General features: G+C 35.0%; 1 protein-coding gene across 50 annotated transcripts in view; it reads right to left on the bottom strand.

Annotated features, from left to right (window-relative positions):
- PARD3 (par-3 family cell polarity regulator) overlaps nt 1–20,435 on the bottom strand; it is a 614,383-nt gene that overhangs the window by 228,971 nt on the left and 364,977 nt on the right. For 37 of the 50 annotated variants that reach the window (XM_070601668.1, XM_070601671.1, XM_070601649.1 and 34 more), the window contains 3 exons: nt 16,907–17,046; nt 14,325–14,453; nt 11,988–12,026 (listed from right to left, as the gene is read on the bottom strand). In XM_070601668.1, coding sequence (XP_070457769.1) covers nt 11,988–12,026; nt 14,325–14,453; nt 16,907–17,046 — 308 coding nt within the window. The remainder of the gene's footprint in view (nt 1–11,987; nt 12,027–14,324; nt 14,454–16,906; nt 17,047–20,435) is intronic. The other 13 variants (XM_070601674.1, XM_070601679.1, XM_070601677.1 and 10 more) reach the window with 1 other exon arrangement.

The raw sequence follows: 20,435 nt of genomic DNA, 5'->3' as shown, positions 1-20,435 counted from the left end.
TTCTTTGTATCTCAACACATTTTTAAAATTTTCTAATACCAAAATTAACATGATAAAATAATTTTAAAAGGAGTTTGGGAAATTAACACTCAATCTCAACTATCTCACTCAGATGAAATAATTTTTGGAAGTATAGCATTTATCAGTAAGAGATTTTTTTTTAGATTATAATACAAGAGATATGCTATTTTTAAATCTCCAAATCCTTTATAATGTGATTTGTAAAGTGATCTTGCTAATTTACCAACATCCAATATTAACATTTTAGGGTAGGACATTCTTTGTGCCATCGCAAAGGACAGCCTCAGAGTTATTAGGACAAGGTACGTTTTGAAAAAATAAAATAAAATCACTAACGTTAAAAACAGGAGAACTACATAAGGAAGAATACAAAATAAGAACAATTTGTAGGGGCTGGCCCCATGGCCGAGGGGTTAAGTTTGCGCACTTGCTTTGGCGACCTGGGGTTTTGCCAGTTCAGATCCTGGGAGCAGATATGGCACGCTCATCAGGCCATGCTGAGGCAGTGTCCCACATAGCAGAACTAGGACCTACAACTGGAATATACAACTATGTACTGGGGGGCTTTGGGGAGAAGAAGAAGAAGAAAAAGATTGGCACCAGATGTTAGCTCAGGTGCCAATCTTTAAACAAACAAAAGAACAACTCGTAAAGATACAGGGCAACAGCTATGCAAACTACACAAAGTAAATGCATTTCAGTATCACAGTCAAAATAAAGCCCAAGCCTATGCCTTATAAAAAACTTTCGTCTAGTTAAAACATTCCCAGAGAACAACTATAGCTCAAACAAAACCAATATATTGGAGAGAAATAAACATCAAATTACTCATATCAAAATACTGATATATCACACACTCATTATGCAAGGATAACTTTATATTCTTGTTTTGCTCTATAAACTTTTTATTTTTATCCACATGGTTCAAACAAATTAAAGAATACTCAGTAGTGAATGAATACAGCTACCTCGATAAAATTGGTTATAAAAACATAATGTATAGGTAAATTTTGATATTTGAAATACAAAACAGGACCAAAACACACCACAGTCCCTTCTACTTTAAATTCAGAAGTAACTGAAAGATAACACATACTTTGTGAATCAGTAGTTATATTCCTGAGAAGGTTGCATGTAAAAGACATGGGCACCAAAGAGAGTCCTCTGCTGGGCACACAGAGGTCTGTATGCTAGCACATTTACGTGCCTCAAATCTGGAAGGTTCTTAATTGTCACTTACTGCTTTAGATCTCCAGTTTGGCTTTTTAATGTTTACTGATTCTGACATTTCCATAACATTTTACCAAGGCTTAAAATTCTCATTTTTTCTACTTGAAAAATCAAGATAAGGAGCCGACTGAATATATGAAGAAAAATTTTAATCAAGTTGGAATCATTTCCTGACATGCCCTACCCTGAACCTGTCTTAAAGGAGACTATATTCTCCATGGGAAAGTTTCATTTATTATGAAAACTGCAGGACGGGAATAATATTCTTTTTCAGCTTTCTTATCAAGTCTTAAGTCATTATTATCATTAAAAACATTTAAGTGAGAGATTGTACTTTTCCTTTGATATTTCATTATTAATCCATTTGGCTCTTGACATAAAACTGAAATTAATGCCAGCTTTTAGAACTTAATTCTCTGGCAGCAAAATATTAAAAAATTTTTTTGCTCTTCAAAAACCACTTTAAGGATTTTATTTTTCCTTTTTCTCCCCAAAGCCCCCCAGTAGATAGTTGTATATTTTAGTTGTGCCTCCTTCTAGTTCTGCGATGTGGTACACCACCTCAGCATGGTCTAGATGCCACGTCCATGCCCAGGATCTGAACCGGCGAAACCTTGGGCAGCCAAAGCAGAGCACACGAACTTAACCACCCGGCCACAGGGCTGGCCCCTCAAAAACCATTTTAAATGCTACGTTATAGAGAACTTTTGCAAAGTCTTACTAGTATGGGGATCTCTTCATTCTGATACAAAGGAGAAGCCAATTGGCTATCATTTTGTCATTCCATCCAGATTCTATACCTTATCAACCATTTCTGGAGTCAAATTCTTTCTAGAGAAACGCAGTAAATTTTCTTTAATTTGTCCCTCCAGCCCTTTGTACGTGATCATGTCACTCAAGCACACATCAAATCTCACACGTACATGTGTGTATGTACAACCCAAGTGACTTTATCCATCAATGCAAACCATCAATTCTTCTTTGTTCATCACTCCTTTGGCATTTTTGCTTTTTAATGCCCAGAAAACAGGGCAATTTTGCTAAGCATATTAGAAGCAGGAAACCTGCTGACTGGGCAGTATGAAAGCTATTTACATTCCCCCTATATTCAGAGCAGTAGCAAAGATGCATATTTATATCCGCAGTGAGACAGAAAAATAGCCACAAGTGACCAGCACCCAGGCCCAGTTTTCCTTCTTCCCCAAACAACAGTCCCAATAGCTGTGCAGACACAGCGAGCCCCCCAGCCACTCTGAGTCTGCAGTTAATCTGCAAAATGGGTAGATCTATAAGAGAGGAAATAAAAGTTGATTATATTAAACAGCAGGAAAATAACCAAGAGAGAGTAATTTCTGAGCCCTAATACATGAAAATATTAACGAGTCCAGAAAATATTGTGAAGAGAGGAAAAAAGTATACATATCATAGGCAGTCATAAAACCATAGACGTGAGCCCAATAGCCGATTTGGAGCTCTGCAAAGAAATAAATAACTTGGCACATATTTCATCACTTGTGAAATAATAACATGTATATATATCTGATTTCTGCTAATATTTTGACCACTGGCCCCAGTTCCTGACACAGAGCTCCTAAATCCCTTGGAATGTACTGGGTAATAAGAGCATCTTTTGTTCTAATGACATTTCTCTTGGTGGTTCCTAGACAGGGTGTGATCACCAGAAAGACCAAGCTGTGGTTAGAAGCTTTGAACTTTCAGCCCCATCGCCCGTCCTCCAGGGAGGGGAGACAGGCTGGAAATGGAGTTAATAATTGATCATGCCTACATGATGAAGCCTCCATGAAAACTCCAAAAGTGTAGGGTTTGGAGAGCTTCCAGGTTGATGAACATCCACACGCTGGGAGGGTGCCACACCCCAACTCCACAAGGACAGCAGCTCCTAAGCTCGGGACCTTCCTGAGTGCTCCCTGCATATTTCTTCACCTGGCTATTCATTTGTATCCTTTCAGACATCCCTTGTAATAAATCAACAATAATAAGTAAACTGTCTTCCTGGGTTCTGTGAGTCGCTCAAATTATCGAACCCAAAAAGAGGGTAGCGGGAATCTCTAATTTGTAGCCACGTCACACAGAAGTTGTGGGTAACCTGGGGACCCACTATTTGTGATTGGCATCTCAGTGGGGACAGCCCTTAACTTGTGGGGTCTACACAACTCCAGGCAGTTAGTGTCAGAACTACTTGTGTGGAAAACTCACCCGTCTGGTGTCATGAGTGCGGTGAGAGCAGAGAAATGACAGCAGAGGGGCCTTCCTGCTCACTGCTCCACTGTAATTAATTGATTTCTCTCTCCCTCGCCCTTCTTCACAGAGTTAATATCTTTATTGCCCAAACCCTCATAAATTAATAACAAAACTCCCAATAACAAATGGGAAAGGGATGTGGATGAGCAATTCATTAAAGAAAGATGAGCGGACCAAAAAATAAGTAAAAGGTTCAATCTACTTACAACTAAAGACATGCAATCACAAAAGTTAACAAATTGCCAAAAAAAAAAGCCCAACTGTTTTAAGTAATGATATCTAAGATGTAGAAGGTGTGATGAAACAGGCACTTTCTTGCACTACTGATGAAAATTTAAAAAAGTACAATATTTATGGAAGCCAATTTGATAATGTTTATCAAAAGCCTCTACATTTTGCTTATTGCTTAACTCAAAAATACTACGTTTAGTAATATATCCTAAAAAAACTAATTGTGGTCATGAACAAGGATTTAACTGTTAGGATGTTGACAGCTTTAATTACAATAGCTAAAAAATGAAAACAACCTACATGTATGACATTAAGGAGATAATAATACCTGCACAATGGGATACCATTCAGCTATTAAAGTGAATTAAAAAACTGTAGTGAGACAGAATAACATTTATGACTCAGAGATTGGGTTTTACCCTGTGGGCTTCCATAACTTCCAGGATGTCACCCATCATCAGCTTTGATGTCCTATTTTATAAATTGCTGAATATCTGTCTTCTCCTATCAGTGAAAACTTCACAAGGAAGGGATATCTCAGTCTTTCCTTCTGTTTGGGACATGACATTTATTAGCTATATGCTATGTGTCTGGGACGGAATATATATTAGCTATATAGGTAAAGAAAAAAATCAAGAAAAAATATGCATCAAAATGATGACACTGAAGTCACATAATTGCAGGTGATATTAATTTTCTTCTCTGCTTGACTGAATTTTCTATCAATATAGTACATTACTTTTTGTAATATAAAAATCCCACTGCATACCATTTCTTTAATTCTTCTTCTTTTTTAAAAACACAGCGTGGAGGAGGAGGGAGAAGAGAATTGTCAGGGCTCGGGCTGGCAGAGGAGAGACTGACACAGGACGAGAACCTTGTGATGACTCTTACACAGCAATCACACCATGTTGCCAGACCATCACATTCTCACACCTAACCGAAGTTCTTACAGAAGGCAAAGGGAGAACACTTACTCAACAGAGAGATTAGATAATATTCAGTTATGACAAATAGTAACAAGCATTTGTTTTTAATTAAGAGGAGGATTTTTTAAAGAGAAAAGTTATCTTGGTTTATTATTTTGAATAAAAGAACAACCCTCCAGTCATACTCCAAATTTTCTTTAAGTTATATATTTTAATTTATCCCATATGTGAAATGAATGTTTATGTATGTTATTTGTACTGTTATTTTAAGGTTAATTATTCTTATTAGCAAAGTTAAAAAGTTACGTCTGGCTTTTCTGTGCTCTTTTTTAATTCAAATAGTAGACGTAAAATTTAAAGAATTTAAGAATTTTTGCTTGATGACACAAATACTGAGAAAAAAATGTTTCCTACAGTTATTAATCTATAATGGTAAGCCAGAAAAATCCTTATCCAATCAAAGAAACATCAAAAAACCCAAATTGAGGGATATTCTCAAAGTAATTTGCTTTTCAAAACTGAAAAACAAACAAACTGAAGAAATGTTCCAGATTAAAGGAAAATAAAGAGCCACAGCAATGAAATCCCATGCATGACCCCAAATTGGAAACTGGACCAGAATTTGATTCTTACGTATTCACTCATTCATTCATTCATTCATTCGTTCAGTCTGCATGCTATAAAGGACAGTAATTGAGACAATTGGTCATAAACACAGTTAAATCAATGTTAATTTCATGATTTTGATAAACAATGTGGTTACTTAAGAAATACTCTTGTTCTTAGAATACACACACTAAAATATTTACAGATAAAGGGGAACTATGTCTACAATTTATTCTCAATTCAAAAAAGTACATTTTGGCAAGAAAAGGAGGAAAAAATGGAGGGAGAGGGAGGGGAACATGGGAGAAAATTCCATATCAAATGTGGCAAAATATTAACAATTGGAAAATGTGGGTAAAGGGTATACTGGAGTTCTTCGTACTATTCTTGAAACTTTTCTGAAAGTCTGACATTTCAGAATAAAAATTAACATAGTAATTAATCCAGAATAATTTTGCTCTAAAACAGTTTTTATTTTTAAAATAGACATTATTACCAACATAATCTTTAAAATAACCTGAGCTCAATAGCAATAAAAACATCATACACTAAGTTTTAAAGATATTAATTTTATCACTATACCACAAAAGGAAGACGATAAAGAATAACTAAGATATATTTTCCAAAGGAAAACATACCAAACATTAAGAAATCCTTACCTTACCATAGTAATAGTAAGCAATTTCAAATGAATTCCTTAAAAACTGATACATTCACTGTATAAAACCATTACTATTTTTGTAAGATCATGAAAATATTGTTCTATCCCAATTTTGAAAAAAGATTGTTATACATCTCACAAGCAAACTATTAAGATCAACATAAGATGAGTGTACGATAGTATAAACCTTCAACAAAAACTCAAATTACAAAGTTTTGTACACTTTCCTCTGTGTCCTCCAGAATTAACATATATAACAGGCCTAAAGATGTGTTTGATGATGAGTTTATCCCAAAGAATTTGTACAAAGTTTTGGATGAAGATGTAATGACTCACAATTCACCCCCCCATTCGCCCTCCCTGTTAGCTTTTTCTGAAGCAACTCTTCTTTTTTCCCCACTTTACTGAGATATAATTGACATATAACATTGTGTAAGTTTAAGGTGAACATGTGTTGATTTGAAAAATAATTACCATCATAGCACAGTTTACATCTCCACCATGTCACATAATTATAATAATTTCTTTTTTGTGGTAAGAACATTTAAGATCTACTCTTAGCAACTTTCAAGTATATAATACAGTATTATTACTTATAATCACCATGCTATATATTAGATCCTCAGAACTTATTGATCTTATAACTGGAAGTTTATACTCTTTGACCAACATTTTCCCTTTGTCCTATCCCCTAGACCCCTAGTAACCACCATTCTACTCTCTGTTTCTATGAGTTTGGCTTTTTTAGATTCCATATGTAAGTGATATCATAGGATATTTGTCCTTCTCTAACTTACTTCGCTTAACACAATGCCATCAAGGTCCATCCATGTTGTTGCAAATGGCAGGATGTCCTTCTTTCTCATAGCTGGTATTCTATTGTGTGTGTGTATATATATATACACACACACAAACACACACCCCATCTCATTATCCATTTATGTTGACAGACACTTAGGTTGTTTCCATATCTTGGCTATTGTGAATAATGCTGCAATGAACATGAGAGTACAAATATCTCTTTGAGATTCTGATTTCATTTCCTTGGGATGTATACTCAGAAGTGGGATTGCTGGATCACATGGTAGTTGGATTTTCAATTGTATGAGGAACCTTCATACTGTTTTCCACAGTGGCTGCACCAATTTACATTCTCACCAATAGTGCACAAGAATTCCCTTTTCTCCACATCCTCACCAACACTTGTCTCTTGTCTCTTTGACGACAGTCATTCTAACAGGTGTGAGGTGATATCTCATCGTGGTTTTGATTTGCATGTCCCTGATGATTAGCGAAGCTGAGAACATTTTCCTGTGCCAGTTGGCCATCTGTATGTCTTCTTTGGAAAATGTCTATTCAGATGCTCTGTCCATTTTTTAATCAGATTATTTTTTTTGCTATCAAGTTGTATGAGTTCTTTACATATTTTAGATATTAACCTCTTATCAGATGTATATTTTGCAAATACGTTCTCCCATTCCAAGGCCGCCTTTTCATTTTGTAGACTGTTTCTTATACTGTGCAGAAGCTTTTATATTTAATGCAGTCCCACTTGTTCACTTTTGCTTTTGGTGTCAGATCCAAACAATCATCAGCAAGAACAGTCTGAAGGAGCTTACCCTCTATGTTTTCTTCTAGGAATTTTATGGTTTCAGGTCTTACATTCAAATCTTTAATCCATTTCGAGTTGATTTTGTGTATGGCATAAAATAGGGGTCTAGCTTCATTCTTTTGTGTGCGGCTGTCCAGCTTTCCCAACACCATTTAATGAAGAGACTATCCTTTCACCATTGTATATTCTTGGCTCCTTGTCATAAATTAATTGACCACATATGCGTGGGCTTATTTCTGGGTTCTCTATTCTGTTATTGATCTATGTGTCTGTTTTTATGCAAATACCATACTGTTTTGATTACTATAGCTTTGTAATATAGTTAGAAATCAGGAAGTGGGATGCCTCCAGCTTTGTTCTGAAGATTGCTTGGCTGTTACAGGTCTTTGTGGTTCCATGTGAATTTTAGGATTTTTTCTATTTCTATGAAAAATGACAGTGGAATTTTGACAGGGATTGCATTGAAGCTGTAGATCACTTTGAGGAGTATGGACATTTCAACAATATTAATTCTTCCAATCCATGAGCACAGGATATCTTTTCATTTATTTGTGTTTTCTTCAACTTCTTTCATCAATGTCTTATAGTTTTCAGTGTATATAGCTTTCACCGCCCTGGTTAAATTTATTCCTAAGTATTTTATTCTTTTGGATGCTATTGCACATGGGATTTTTAAAAAATTTCTTTGTTTTCTCAATTTACAGTGGGGTCAATATGGCAGCACTTACTTCATCTACTACAACCATTAGTTAAATGAACCTATTCACGATCTTGCTTATTGCCTAGCTCACTCAATTTCTAAATCAAGACTATAACCTTCTGAAGTGTGCCTATCAAGATGCCTCCTGAGCTTTAGCAACGTTTCCAAAGACTCCCTAATACATTCCTGCAATTTGCATAGGGAGAACCAACTAACTCTTTTTGGAATGCATTTTCAATTCATGACATTTAAGTGTGTATTATATCTTATCTCTATGGTCTAGGATCATCTCTAAACTATATTATTTTCTAAAGCTCTAGTTTTATCCAATAGCCCTGAATTTGTTTAACATTTATATTCTACATGGATCATACTGAAGAGTGCTTATGAGACTTACTCAGCAGGTTTGTATTAGTCCTATTTGAAGCCCAAGGAAGAAACTAGCAGCTTGGTAAGTTAAGGCCAGAGAGCCAGAAGGTAAATTCACTACTTCACTGTGATATTAATTTTATGTGTCAACTTAAAAGGAAGTTTTTGGATGAGATTAATATTTAAATTGGTGAACTTTGAATAAAAGATTGCTCTCTATTATGCGGGTGGGCCTCATCCAATCAGTTAAAGGCCTGATCAGAACAGAAAGACAGGCCTCCTCCTAAGCACGGGGGAATTCTCCAGCAGACTGACATTGGACTAGAACTCCACCATCAGCTGTCCTTGGTCTCAACCCTGCTGGCCCACGCTGCACATTTGTACTTGCTAGCCTTCACAATCAAGCAAGCCAACTCCTTATACTACATCTTGTTTTACATACAAACACACATACACACACACACACACCCTCTTGGTTCTGTTTCTCTGGAGAACCCTGACGAATACAGGCGTACACTATCTGGTCCAACCTGCACAACCACATGAGACGGCCCTATGGCAAGTGAATAAAGTTTTCAAAGGCAAAGGAGTTTGTTCAGGACATGAAGCAAGTGACCATGAGCCTTTGCTAAATAACTCAGCTTTTTGTCCAATTTTGAATAGGTAACCTAAAACTAATCTCCCACTTTCATTAATTAAAACAATATTTAGAGGATCTACAGGAAACTCACATCTCAGAAACTGAAAAGGTCTACTAGCTACTGACCCACTCATTTGCCTTAATGACCTTTTCTTATTTCTCAGACTAGACTGGTTATGGGTCATTGTGATAATCAACCAACAAATTAATGGAGCTTTAGGACATGTCTGTTCTCAAGGTGCTTACAATCACATGAAAGTTTAAATAATATCAGAGAATTTCAAGACTTGAATGAATTTAATGGCTTGCCATCAAAAGGTACGAAGAGACCCAAGAATTCAATTTTTAAAATTATTTTAAAATGAAACCTTTAACAACCCAAAATGGTATTGCATAGCAAAAGCAGAAAGAGAGGCGCAGATGTGAGAGGATGTATCTAAACATTCGAGAGAAAAAAAAACAAAACTGCTTTTTGACTTAGCTTGGAAAACACTTATCAGAAAAAATGTCCATTTGTAATCGGAAGTCAGACACACATACACATATATATTACTTCTTTTGTTAGGGTGCCTGCATTGTCATTTGCTCCAGCAGGCTATCGTAAACACACAAGGCTTGTGGACGAGGAGCGCATTGCAATGGACCTTGCAATTCTCGATGGAACACCACATTTAAAGCCAATGCTGCTGCTTGCCTTTAGTGATTGAAAAGTTCAAGGCTAATTGTCAATTTCTTTACTAGGACTGACTAAATGTTTTGAAGGAACACGCCTATCTTTACTGCTTATATCATCATTTTCCATCTCAGATAATCTTAGGCATTGACAGATACAGTTTATGTGTGAAGTCATTTGCTTTCCCAAAAAGTTCTCTGATGTTAAGATTTCAAACAACAGAGGGGTGGCTCCTCACCCGAGGATGTCATTGCAAAAGACCTCCCCGACTGAGCGTGCATCCTGCAACTGCTTCACGGCAGGGTTATGGTTATACAAAGGCTTTCAATATACATAAACAAATCTATCAGTCTATTACAACATTTTGGCTTTGTCACGCTTAGATAAGCACTCACTATCCAAAGTTAACAGGGAAATCTTCACATATTTTCTCTTAATACTTTTTTGTACATTTTTAGGTTTAATTTCATAACCAACTGGGATTTGTTTTGTGTTATGTGATGAGAAAAAGGAATCTAACTTTTTTAAGTGAATGCCCAATTGTTGTAAACACTAAATAAGCCATCCTTTACCACTAATTTGAAATGCCACCTTTAATATATGTATACACACAATGTCTGTTTCCATCATCACTAATGTGTTTCAATGATCTATTTGTCTATTCCTGTAACAATACCGCGTTAAGTATTTTAGCTTACTGTACATTTTGCCATCATTAGTCTATTAAAACAATGTAAATCAATCTTGTGCCCCAATTTATTCTTTTAGAACCAATTTGTCCAATTTCCTCTCACCTCTCAACCTACCCCCACCACACACACACACACACACACAAATACCATTTGACTTGATTGATTTGATTTGATTAGTGATCACTGACATATTGATTTTATAAATAAAATATTAAGGCTATAAATTTTCCACAACCCATGCTTATGAATGTGTAATAGTCCCAAGGTTGTTTACTGAGTTTCCTCTGATGTCTGATTTGTCATCCATTTCTATAATTATGGAATATTTAACAATAACATTTTGTTTATTAGGTTCAAAGTTGTCTGTTTATGAATGCGTAAAAGCAAATCAACTCTGTTAATTATGTTATTCAAATCCTTTATATTCTTGCTTTTTTGGCTACTGAATATAACAATTTTTGGAAAAAATGTATTAGCATCACCTACTGTGGATGTGGTTTTGTTGAATTTTCTTTCTACTTACAAAAAACAATGATATATTTTGATAGTACGTTGTTTGATGTAACAAAGATCCTGACCATTAGGATTTCCACTGGATGACAGTATGTGTCAACATAAGACACGCTCTCCTCCCGCCCATCCAGTGCATCCGCGCTAAGACGATGCTCTCAGAGAGTGAGTGGGCGTTCCTTACTTTCAGCATGTTCTGTTGCTTGCTGGATTGCCAGTCTGTATTAGGACTTGTCTTCTAAACAGGAGACAACTATTTTTGCATTTTAATCTAAGCTTTGAGCACTTCCTTTCATTAAGAGAAATTACCCCCTTTAATATGCTATAATAACTTACAATAAATAAAATACTTATAACTATAAGCTATTGTGGCAACTAATATGTTTAACCTAATTATTGACATATCGTTTTATTTTTCCTGCTTATGACACGCTTTTTCCTGCTCTTTCAGCCCTATTTTTTCTATGCCTGAATCAAGTTTTCTTTTTTATTTTTTTCACTTTGTAGCCACTTATCATACAGCATTTCACAACTCATGAAGTCCTTTACTTATATGTCAAACTACTATGCTCAACAATTTTTGGTTCCTCTAATCCTGCAGGTGTACAGAAAACTTCTCTAACGTCTCTCTCTTTTTTATCCCTGCCTGACCAAAAATAATTATGAAATAGTCTCCATTTGGGGTAGCAGCAATAAGTCACCTTAAGACCACCTCAGAATTTAATAAACCTATCTAGCATCTATCATGAGCCAGGAAAAGGGAGGACAAGAAACTTCATATTTGATTAGTAAGAAGTTAGTTCATTGATCTTTCCAACATCTCTGCATCCTGCAAAAGACAAAGCTCTTACCGTTTCTTTTGGAATCTGCATCTGGCTTGGCTCTGCATTCTAGAAGAATTGAAGAGAAACATAAATACAGACTGACCAAAGCCATCGTGAACACACAGGGACACAAAGCTTTACTTTAAAGGAATTGTTTTGGTTCTTAAAGTCCACAAAATATATAGAGGGTGATTATGTTCTGGCTGATGTATTACTCTGTCTTCCAAACCTTCACTGATGTGACCACATTGCCTTCTGTGTGTGGGGGGGTGCATTTTAAGAAATGTTTCGAGATATAGATTTCTGCTTGCTCACTCACAGTACATCATGAACGTATTATATGGAGGAAAACAAATCTCACCAAACCACTATCCTATTCATGGCACTGCTTCTAATTTTGTTTTTTAATTTTTCCACTAAATCTAAGTTATAAAGTATATTATAATTTGATAGCTAGACCAGATAATAACAGTCTGAACCACAATCTGAACCACAAGCACTATAGTATTCACAGGCTATAATTGTGATATTTTTTTCATATGTTATAGGGTTGTGTTAATTACATAGGTACTTATAAGGTTGATTTCTTAAAAAGCACATATTGATAAATGTATTTTGTCTTAGACACAGAATTTAAACACAGACATCCCAAACAGAGGAAAGGAGTTTCGTTAATTGAATTCAAAGATCATTTTAAATGCCCTCCTTTAAGTTTTCAGAATTTTATCCTTTTAAATCTTGAAAAGCAGCTGCAACGTGAATAATAGACTGACGGCCTACTGGCTCAGGCCTTAATGAAAAGCTCACAAGCAATAAATTAAACCACCAAGAAAAAAAAAGTAGGCAGCAGAAGGGAAAAACAGAAGCCTGGAAGATCAAAATTGGACAAGAAGAACCTGAATAACCTTAAGCTGGCTATATGTTGGCACTAACTCTGGGAAAGGCTGCTGAAAAGCACTCTTTAAGCTCTGGCAATCTAATAATGCCAACTATCACCCAGGCTCAGATACAGGAGGGAGAATTAAAGCTTCATCGGATCACATGTAAAGCTCAGGATTTTTTTTTAAGTGCTCATTTACAATTTAATAGAGACATCTCCACATTTAGGATCAGGTGGCATTTTAAACACAAAATTGGATAACAGTGGGGGGAAAATGGGAAACTGAATTTAAATGGAGAAATAATGCATTAAACATTTTAAAATAGAAATAAAGAAGTTTTTATAATTTGCTGAAATCTACTTAAAACACAAGTGTTCACTTTTCAACTTTATTGCAATCTGAAATTTCCACGACATCACACTAAATTTTACATCTGTGTGTAACCAAGGGATGGGATATTCCTGTGACTAAAGTTTATCTGGTTTATAATAAAAGGAAAATTTTATTAACCATGACATATCCGTACTTGAGGTATTAGCCTAAGAGAATTAGGGCTATATGAGAAATTTGGAACAGTGCCCCTAAAGCCTTGCCACTCTGGTATCTACAGATTAATTGCTGTTTAGATAAAGCTAACAGCTAGCTAAAAGAGATGCCAAATGTTCTAAAACGACCCAACTAGAATCTGTTTTGAAATATTTAAAATACCACTTGTACTCGAAGTAAAACAATTTTTTCACCACATTAAAAGATAAAGGTGATTCCTCCCATTATGCTGTTTTAACATATAAATGAAATCCAGTACTTTTTGCAGAAAAACATTCAGAACTATGTACATTTAATATACATATTTGATTCACACCAATACCCCTATTTAATAGTTAGACATACGTATAAAGAGTGAAATAGATAGTTTGCAAATAAATGCCTTTTCATTTCATATATGTCATTCCAAATAATGTGTAAGTCAGTAATTAGTGGCCTTTGGGCTTATTGTCATTTAGGTCTTTTTATTTTCAATAGTAATATTTAACTAAGGTGCTCCTTTTCACACAACAGTAAGAAAGCATGTTTATTGACTTAGCTCCATGCACTGTGAAAATCTGAAGCATGAAAATTTGTCATATGTAGTGGAGAAGATGGCAGGCTTTCAACAACAGCCTTTGAAGTGACAGTTATGAAACAATCGACGTCGCTGTACTCAATCCGTCCATCTGAAAGCCTTCAGTAATAATCATTTGCTGCCCTAGAAAACATCCCTGCCATCTGATTTAAATACCCCTACTCTCAAAATTGTGGATGTCTCTTTCTAAAGCTGAGGGAATATGAGAAAACAATGCTCGTATTAAGTTACAGCTGAAAGATACATAAAATATAGAAAGTGCTTGGAGTCTGTCTCAATAAACATTGGCCATCAGGTAGCTAGCCCAGACCCGTGGCTCATGTGCATCAGAAACCTTTCATCTGCTCTAAATGTACACACCAGTTCCCTTGGGTGGAAGGCGTCTTCTTGGCGAAAGACCAGAAGGCTCACAGTTCCTTCCATTTTGGTGCTTCTCAACAGGGAAACAACCTCCTCTTGGGATTGGCCTGCGATATCTACTCCATTTACCTAAAAGAAATAAAAAGTTTTCAGCTACAATCCTATGCAAACAGATAACACAAGGAAAGACACACATTCTGGGACTGATCATGCCTGCTGCGGAACACAACTCATTTCACGGTAAATTCTGCTATGATCTGGTAACCATAGGCTATTGTGGCTAATAAAGAAACACAGACCAGAAATCTAGAAGTAAGATAGAGAGTAGTAAATCTTTTAGTGTTCATCAATAAACCAAAAGCTCAGCCACCAGAGCACTAACAAGTAATGAGGAATAAATAAATACATCGAAAATGTCGTTAACACAAAACTGCCTGGCTTTGAACTGAGCTATCTTGATAGCCTTGTGTATCATAGGTTTTCTTCTACCAAAATAAAAAGGTGTTGCTTTTATAGGGAGTAGTAGAAACACACTAAAATATTTTGGGATAAATATTTTAACTTTCAATGAGTTATTACTGAAAATTATGAGGATACCTTTTTATCCCTGAAAGGCAAACATTAAAAAAGAATCTTTACAAAATAATAATAATATTTTTGGAAGGGTAACAATATTTTACCTCACTATTGTTCAATATTAAAAGAGAATTCTACCAGAAAAAAAAGAGATTTGAAACAACCAATTCCTAGGGAATCTCATTATTTTTATATTATAGGAAGTATAAGAACAATCAGAAAGCATTATGTATTTAACAGAAATGAGGATGGAAATTTCTTTCAAAAAGTATTCTATATTATTCTCTTTAGACAAAAATAATATTTTGTCCAAGGGAAGTAAATATATTATTTACATTACAATATCAAAATTTTCCTGTAGTTAAAATATGTTTTGGAACCTTCCTCCCTCTGCTAAAAATCATCTTAGTTAGCTCAATATACTACTATGAAGGAATTGCAGGAAATAGGTAAGTAATAACAGGTTCAAAGAAAGCAAAAAATCTGTAGATAAAAAAAATTGAGTCACTTAATATTTTTTAATGTATGCTACCAAACATCTAGGTACTCAAAAAAAACCTCTCACAGAATTATTGATACTGTATAGAGAAAAACTAGAGATACTAGAAAGTTAGGTTTAAAACATGCAAAAATAGAGTTTCAGTTTTAAGAGAAAGCGAATAGCTATGGAAAATGAAGCCTAAGTCTGAAGAAATACAGGTTGCAGGCCCTTCCCATTGCTCAACAAGAAAAACAGGAGCTTTGCGATGTGTGGAAAGTACGAAACTATGACGCAATGAAAGACAAGACTCAAAAATAAAGTGATCATCTTCTGAAAAAAAGAAAAAGCGAGCAACGCAGGGAGGGAGGAGGAGAACGCAAGTGGGGAGAAGAGGATATTTTTTTGGACTTGGAGGCGAAGAGGACTGGACTCCAGTCGCAGCTGAAACTCTCACTAAACAAAGCAAGCTCCAACTGCAGGCGCGGACCAAAACGACGAACTTCGACCCTGAGGACGAGGGCCCTTTCTGCAAACAACTCCCTAAATATAATCTGTACTCAAACCTCTCCTTTTTCAGCCTCTATCGGTGACCCTTTAAAAACTGATGTCACACAAACAAGACAAAAAGGACAGGAGTCATATTTACGAAATCTAAGCCCAAAACGTAGACGTGGAAAGAAAATCTGGAAGCTATTCCTTTGCTCCATTGCTTCACACAAAATCTTCAGGAGAGTGAGATCTGGAGAGTTCAAAACTACATATGAAACGACCAGGACAGAAATAAGGCCATGTCATAAAAATTTACTTTAAGATTAGTATTTGAATACTAGTTAACAAGCAGGAAATACAGTATCTGCTGATAAGAATACAGACCACATTTTCTGCAGAAAACACTAAGAAAAACAGCTACTAAAGGATACTTATTCTGTCTTTCTCCATTTTATTCCTATACATATAAACACTCACACAAACAGAATTCTGTACATGTATGCATGTCAAAGACAGCCTCAAAGACCAATGAACAGAAACTCATGAGATACAGTAAGGAAATTTTGCAAAACTATTTCTCTTTCTTTCTGACATTGACTTTTATGTCTGAATTCATTCTCCACGCTGCCATTTCAACATTTCCTTGTTCCTCTCATCAAGACTCACTGTTTTCACTTATTTTGTTTGTCTTTCTTCCAATTACAAAGGAGATAACATTTCTACATAACCAGACATAAATTTAAAGCCATCTAAAAATATAACCTAATAGACATTGTACTTACATAATGACAAATGTTATGTTATCTCATAAACCAAATGTCTGAGTAACTAAAAGTTCATGAGCAATCTCAATGAAAAGATATTTCTCACCAAATAACATGAAAAATATAAAAGAAGTAGTACATTGTTTTGTGATGCATACCTCTGCCAAAACATATAGTTCAATTTCATATTTTATGCAAACTTAAAAGAAGTGACCCTTGAAACTGGAACTTATCAGGAATTATGGAACTTCTGACTTCGAGAAGTCACTCACCTCTATAAGTCTATCTCCTGCCTTGAGTCTGCCATCTTGTATGGCAGCCCCTCTTGGGAGGATGTTTTTCACATAAATTGGAGCTGAGCCACCTATCGTTACATCTCGGGAAGTGATGCTGAATCCCAAGCCTTCTGTACCTAAATATACATCAGAAAAAAATAATTAAATAAAATATTGAATTTTACAGGTATATCATACATAAAGGATTTATTATTCTTTACCTCAACTTGACACTTTACAAATTTCACAATAGCCTACAATTCTTTTAATACTTTAAAATTTGTACCAGATTTTTCAAAACAGACTAAATTACAGAAGTTTAAATGGTTTATATATGAAAATTCATTAATCTAAGAAGAAATGGTAATCTACTCAAAGACACACATTAAAGTTAGTATATAAATAAGCCTGCTAAAAGTTTTTAAATTGGTTTAAATCTTTGATTATGAAAATAAATTTAATTTCTCTACATGAAAAACAAATAACTTCTGTTAAAACTCATAGTACCTCAAATATCAAGTATTATTGGGCAATAAAGGCATCCAGATCTGAAGGGTAGGAGTGGAGCAAGACGAATGTTCAAGGGAGATGGAAACGAAATAGCGAAAGGAGAAATTTTTGTAGATACAGATAACAGAACCTCTCCAATTACAATTATTCACAGCAATTTACCGACAGGATGAACCATATTATCTTTGCCTAGTTCTCTTCTAATTCACCTAAATCCTACCACGTACATTTCTCAAAAAAAAAAAAAAAGGGTAAATCACCGGGTGAAGCACCCATCTCAGATCACAGCTACGAAGTCTGAGGATCATCGTATTATGTTTAAAGTTACTGAAATTAATTAGGCATTTTTAAATTACTGTGCCGGTTGGTATAATTTAATTCTTGGTTCTTTGGCAGCTTTCTTGACAGGCACTCACATAAGCTCAGTTCAGTTTAGAGAAAGGGTTACAAGTCACTAGAAGTCAAATGAAATTAGCCAAAATGTGCCAAGAAAAAATGTGAAGATAACGACAAACTCCTGACTAACCGAAAAATTTTTTAAATACTTCAAATCATGATTAATTTCTACAAGAGTTTTTTAAAAAGTTATTTCTTAAGATATTAGGTTCTATTTCAGTTAAAATGATATTAGGACAAATACTTGCCTATTACAAGAAGAACAAAGAGATTTATAACAGTGAAATATCTATAGAAGAATACGCTAATTTGATGCAATACTCAATACAAAACTGTAATCAAAAGCACATATCTATAAGTACACAAACAAATATGGGCAAATCCAGATGAATGCAAACACGGGTTAAAGAAGAAACATAGAGGAGAAACGAAAAAAGCAATAATTATACTTGTAACAAAACCTATTGTAAATACTCTGAAGTTCACACAAAACATTCATTTACTTAAGGTCTGAAGTCACTTTAATGTGCCCGGACTGTTAATTTCTTAAGTCTTCTGTGCTGAAGACTTGAATGGCATGTTGTCTATATGAAATTTTCCTAATTATTCTGCTGGGACTTTTCCATATGTCTCTGTGCTTTCATGAAGCTCTAATGACTTGCAATAACATTTATTAAGAAAGAATGCTAAATTATTCTCCTCTTGCAATATTAATTTGTATGAACTACAAAGACTGACTGTTATGTGAACCTCAATACTATTAAAATATCAGCAATAACCCCTAAATCTGTAAGCTAAAAGTTCAGGCAATGACCTTTAAAAGAAAGATAAATAGATATCAATTTTCATTTAGCAAAGCCAACAAAACATTTTGCACTGACTGAAACAGATTACTGACCTTCTCCTCTGACTTTATTAGAAAGCTAATTTCTTCAAAAGAGCAGGGTATTTGAGAATGCCAAAAAGGCAATAAATATTAAGAAATCATAATTATGGAAGCAAGTACACAGGGGCTATTCTATTTTGTCATGTCATATGTCAGAGTTCCAAAATTATGCCAAAGAATCACCATGACGAAGGCTTCTCCTTTTACTATTTAGCTTTGGTCTCAGTTTATGAAGAAATTCTGTCATTCAAAGCATGTCAGGGCCGGCCCCGTGGCCGAGTGGTTAAGTTCCTGTGCTCCACTTCGGCAGCCCAGGGTTTCACCGGTTCGGATCATGGGCACGGACATGGCACCACTCATCAGGCCATGCTGAGGCGGCATCCCACATGCCACAACTAGAAGGACCCACAACTGAAAATACACAACTATGTACTGGGGGGGTTTCAGAGAGAAAAAGGAAAAAAAAAATCAGAAAAAAAGAAAAAAAGCATGTCAGTTCACTTTGAACTGAATTTAAAGGTTAAGACTGACATGTCCTACGTTTTTCATGCACTTCATAAAAATGTTAAATGTAACAATAATTGATAAAAATATTATTTGTTAGCTCCAATGAAAGCTTGTTCAATTCTCAATTATTATTATTAAAATATCTGTATTTAGTACTAATCAAAGACAATCAGCATTCGTCTTCACTCTTATACTAAAAATTATTTTTTATATAAAACATTTGTAAGTACTGGCAGAATGCATAGGCAGTTTCTGCCTTGTGTCAAACATTCTCACAGTTAGTAAATTAAAATCAAGATAGATCTGTGGGCCTCTATATCATGTAGATTACTCAAGGTCAGAAAAATGTTTAAAAGAAAACCACTGTTTCTATTTTCTTATACTGATTAAACAGTCTTTCTAAACTGGTTTGAGTAAAATGTAATCATATCTTTTTAAATGTTATTAAAATAAAACTATTTCATGTATTCAAAAGAAAGATTCTTTTAATGGCAAATAAAATTTCATTTCATTAAAAAAGTTCATATTATATCATAAGTTGTTAAAATATAATAATTGTGTGGAAAAAACTGTAATTAACTAAACAAATATGCCTGTTATCAGTGTAAAAGGACAAAGATATTTATAAACTAATATCTTTACAACAATAACCAGGTAAAATAGTTCACCTTTGTTGAGAGATCCCCAGCAAAATTTTATTTTTTATACAACTCTATTTGTGGTTTATGACATGGTTTTGCTTAAAACCTAGGGCCTGCATTTGAGTAGAGAAAAATGAAGGAGGAGGATCTGGTATTTTCCTCATTTAGGGAATTAACAGAGCTCACAGGGGTTTCTGCTGATATGACTCTGTATTTGTAAGGGGTTTCAAAAGAAGAGACAAGCTGTCAACTCCTGCTCATGTCAACCAAGTATTTGGAGCTTAAAAGCCAGTAACCAGAAATAAGGAATTCGTGGTTCACATAAAGTTCAATGAAAGACTATGATTTAGAAAGGAAATAGCAGTCTCTGAGTTTACAACCTTGTAAACCCTACCCCAAAATGGAAAGAAGAATGGTCTAAATGTCAGGATATGGAAAATGTTCTAGTAAGAATCTGCTGCCAGAAGCCATGTGACTTGAGGAAATCACCCAACCTCTCTTGGATTCATTTCCATCTAACTGTAGAAGTTGGTGGAGCTCATAAAAAGAGAAATATTCTTTATAATGACACCATTTTGAAAGACAG

The sequence above is a fragment of the Equus przewalskii genome, chromosome 30, assembly GCF_037783145.1.
Source record: "Equus przewalskii isolate Varuska chromosome 30, EquPr2, whole genome shotgun sequence".
Classification (NCBI taxonomy): domain Eukaryota; kingdom Metazoa; phylum Chordata; class Mammalia; order Perissodactyla; family Equidae; genus Equus; species Equus przewalskii.
Note: the sequence above shows the minus strand (reverse complement) of the source record. Positions and strands in the feature narration are given on the sequence as shown.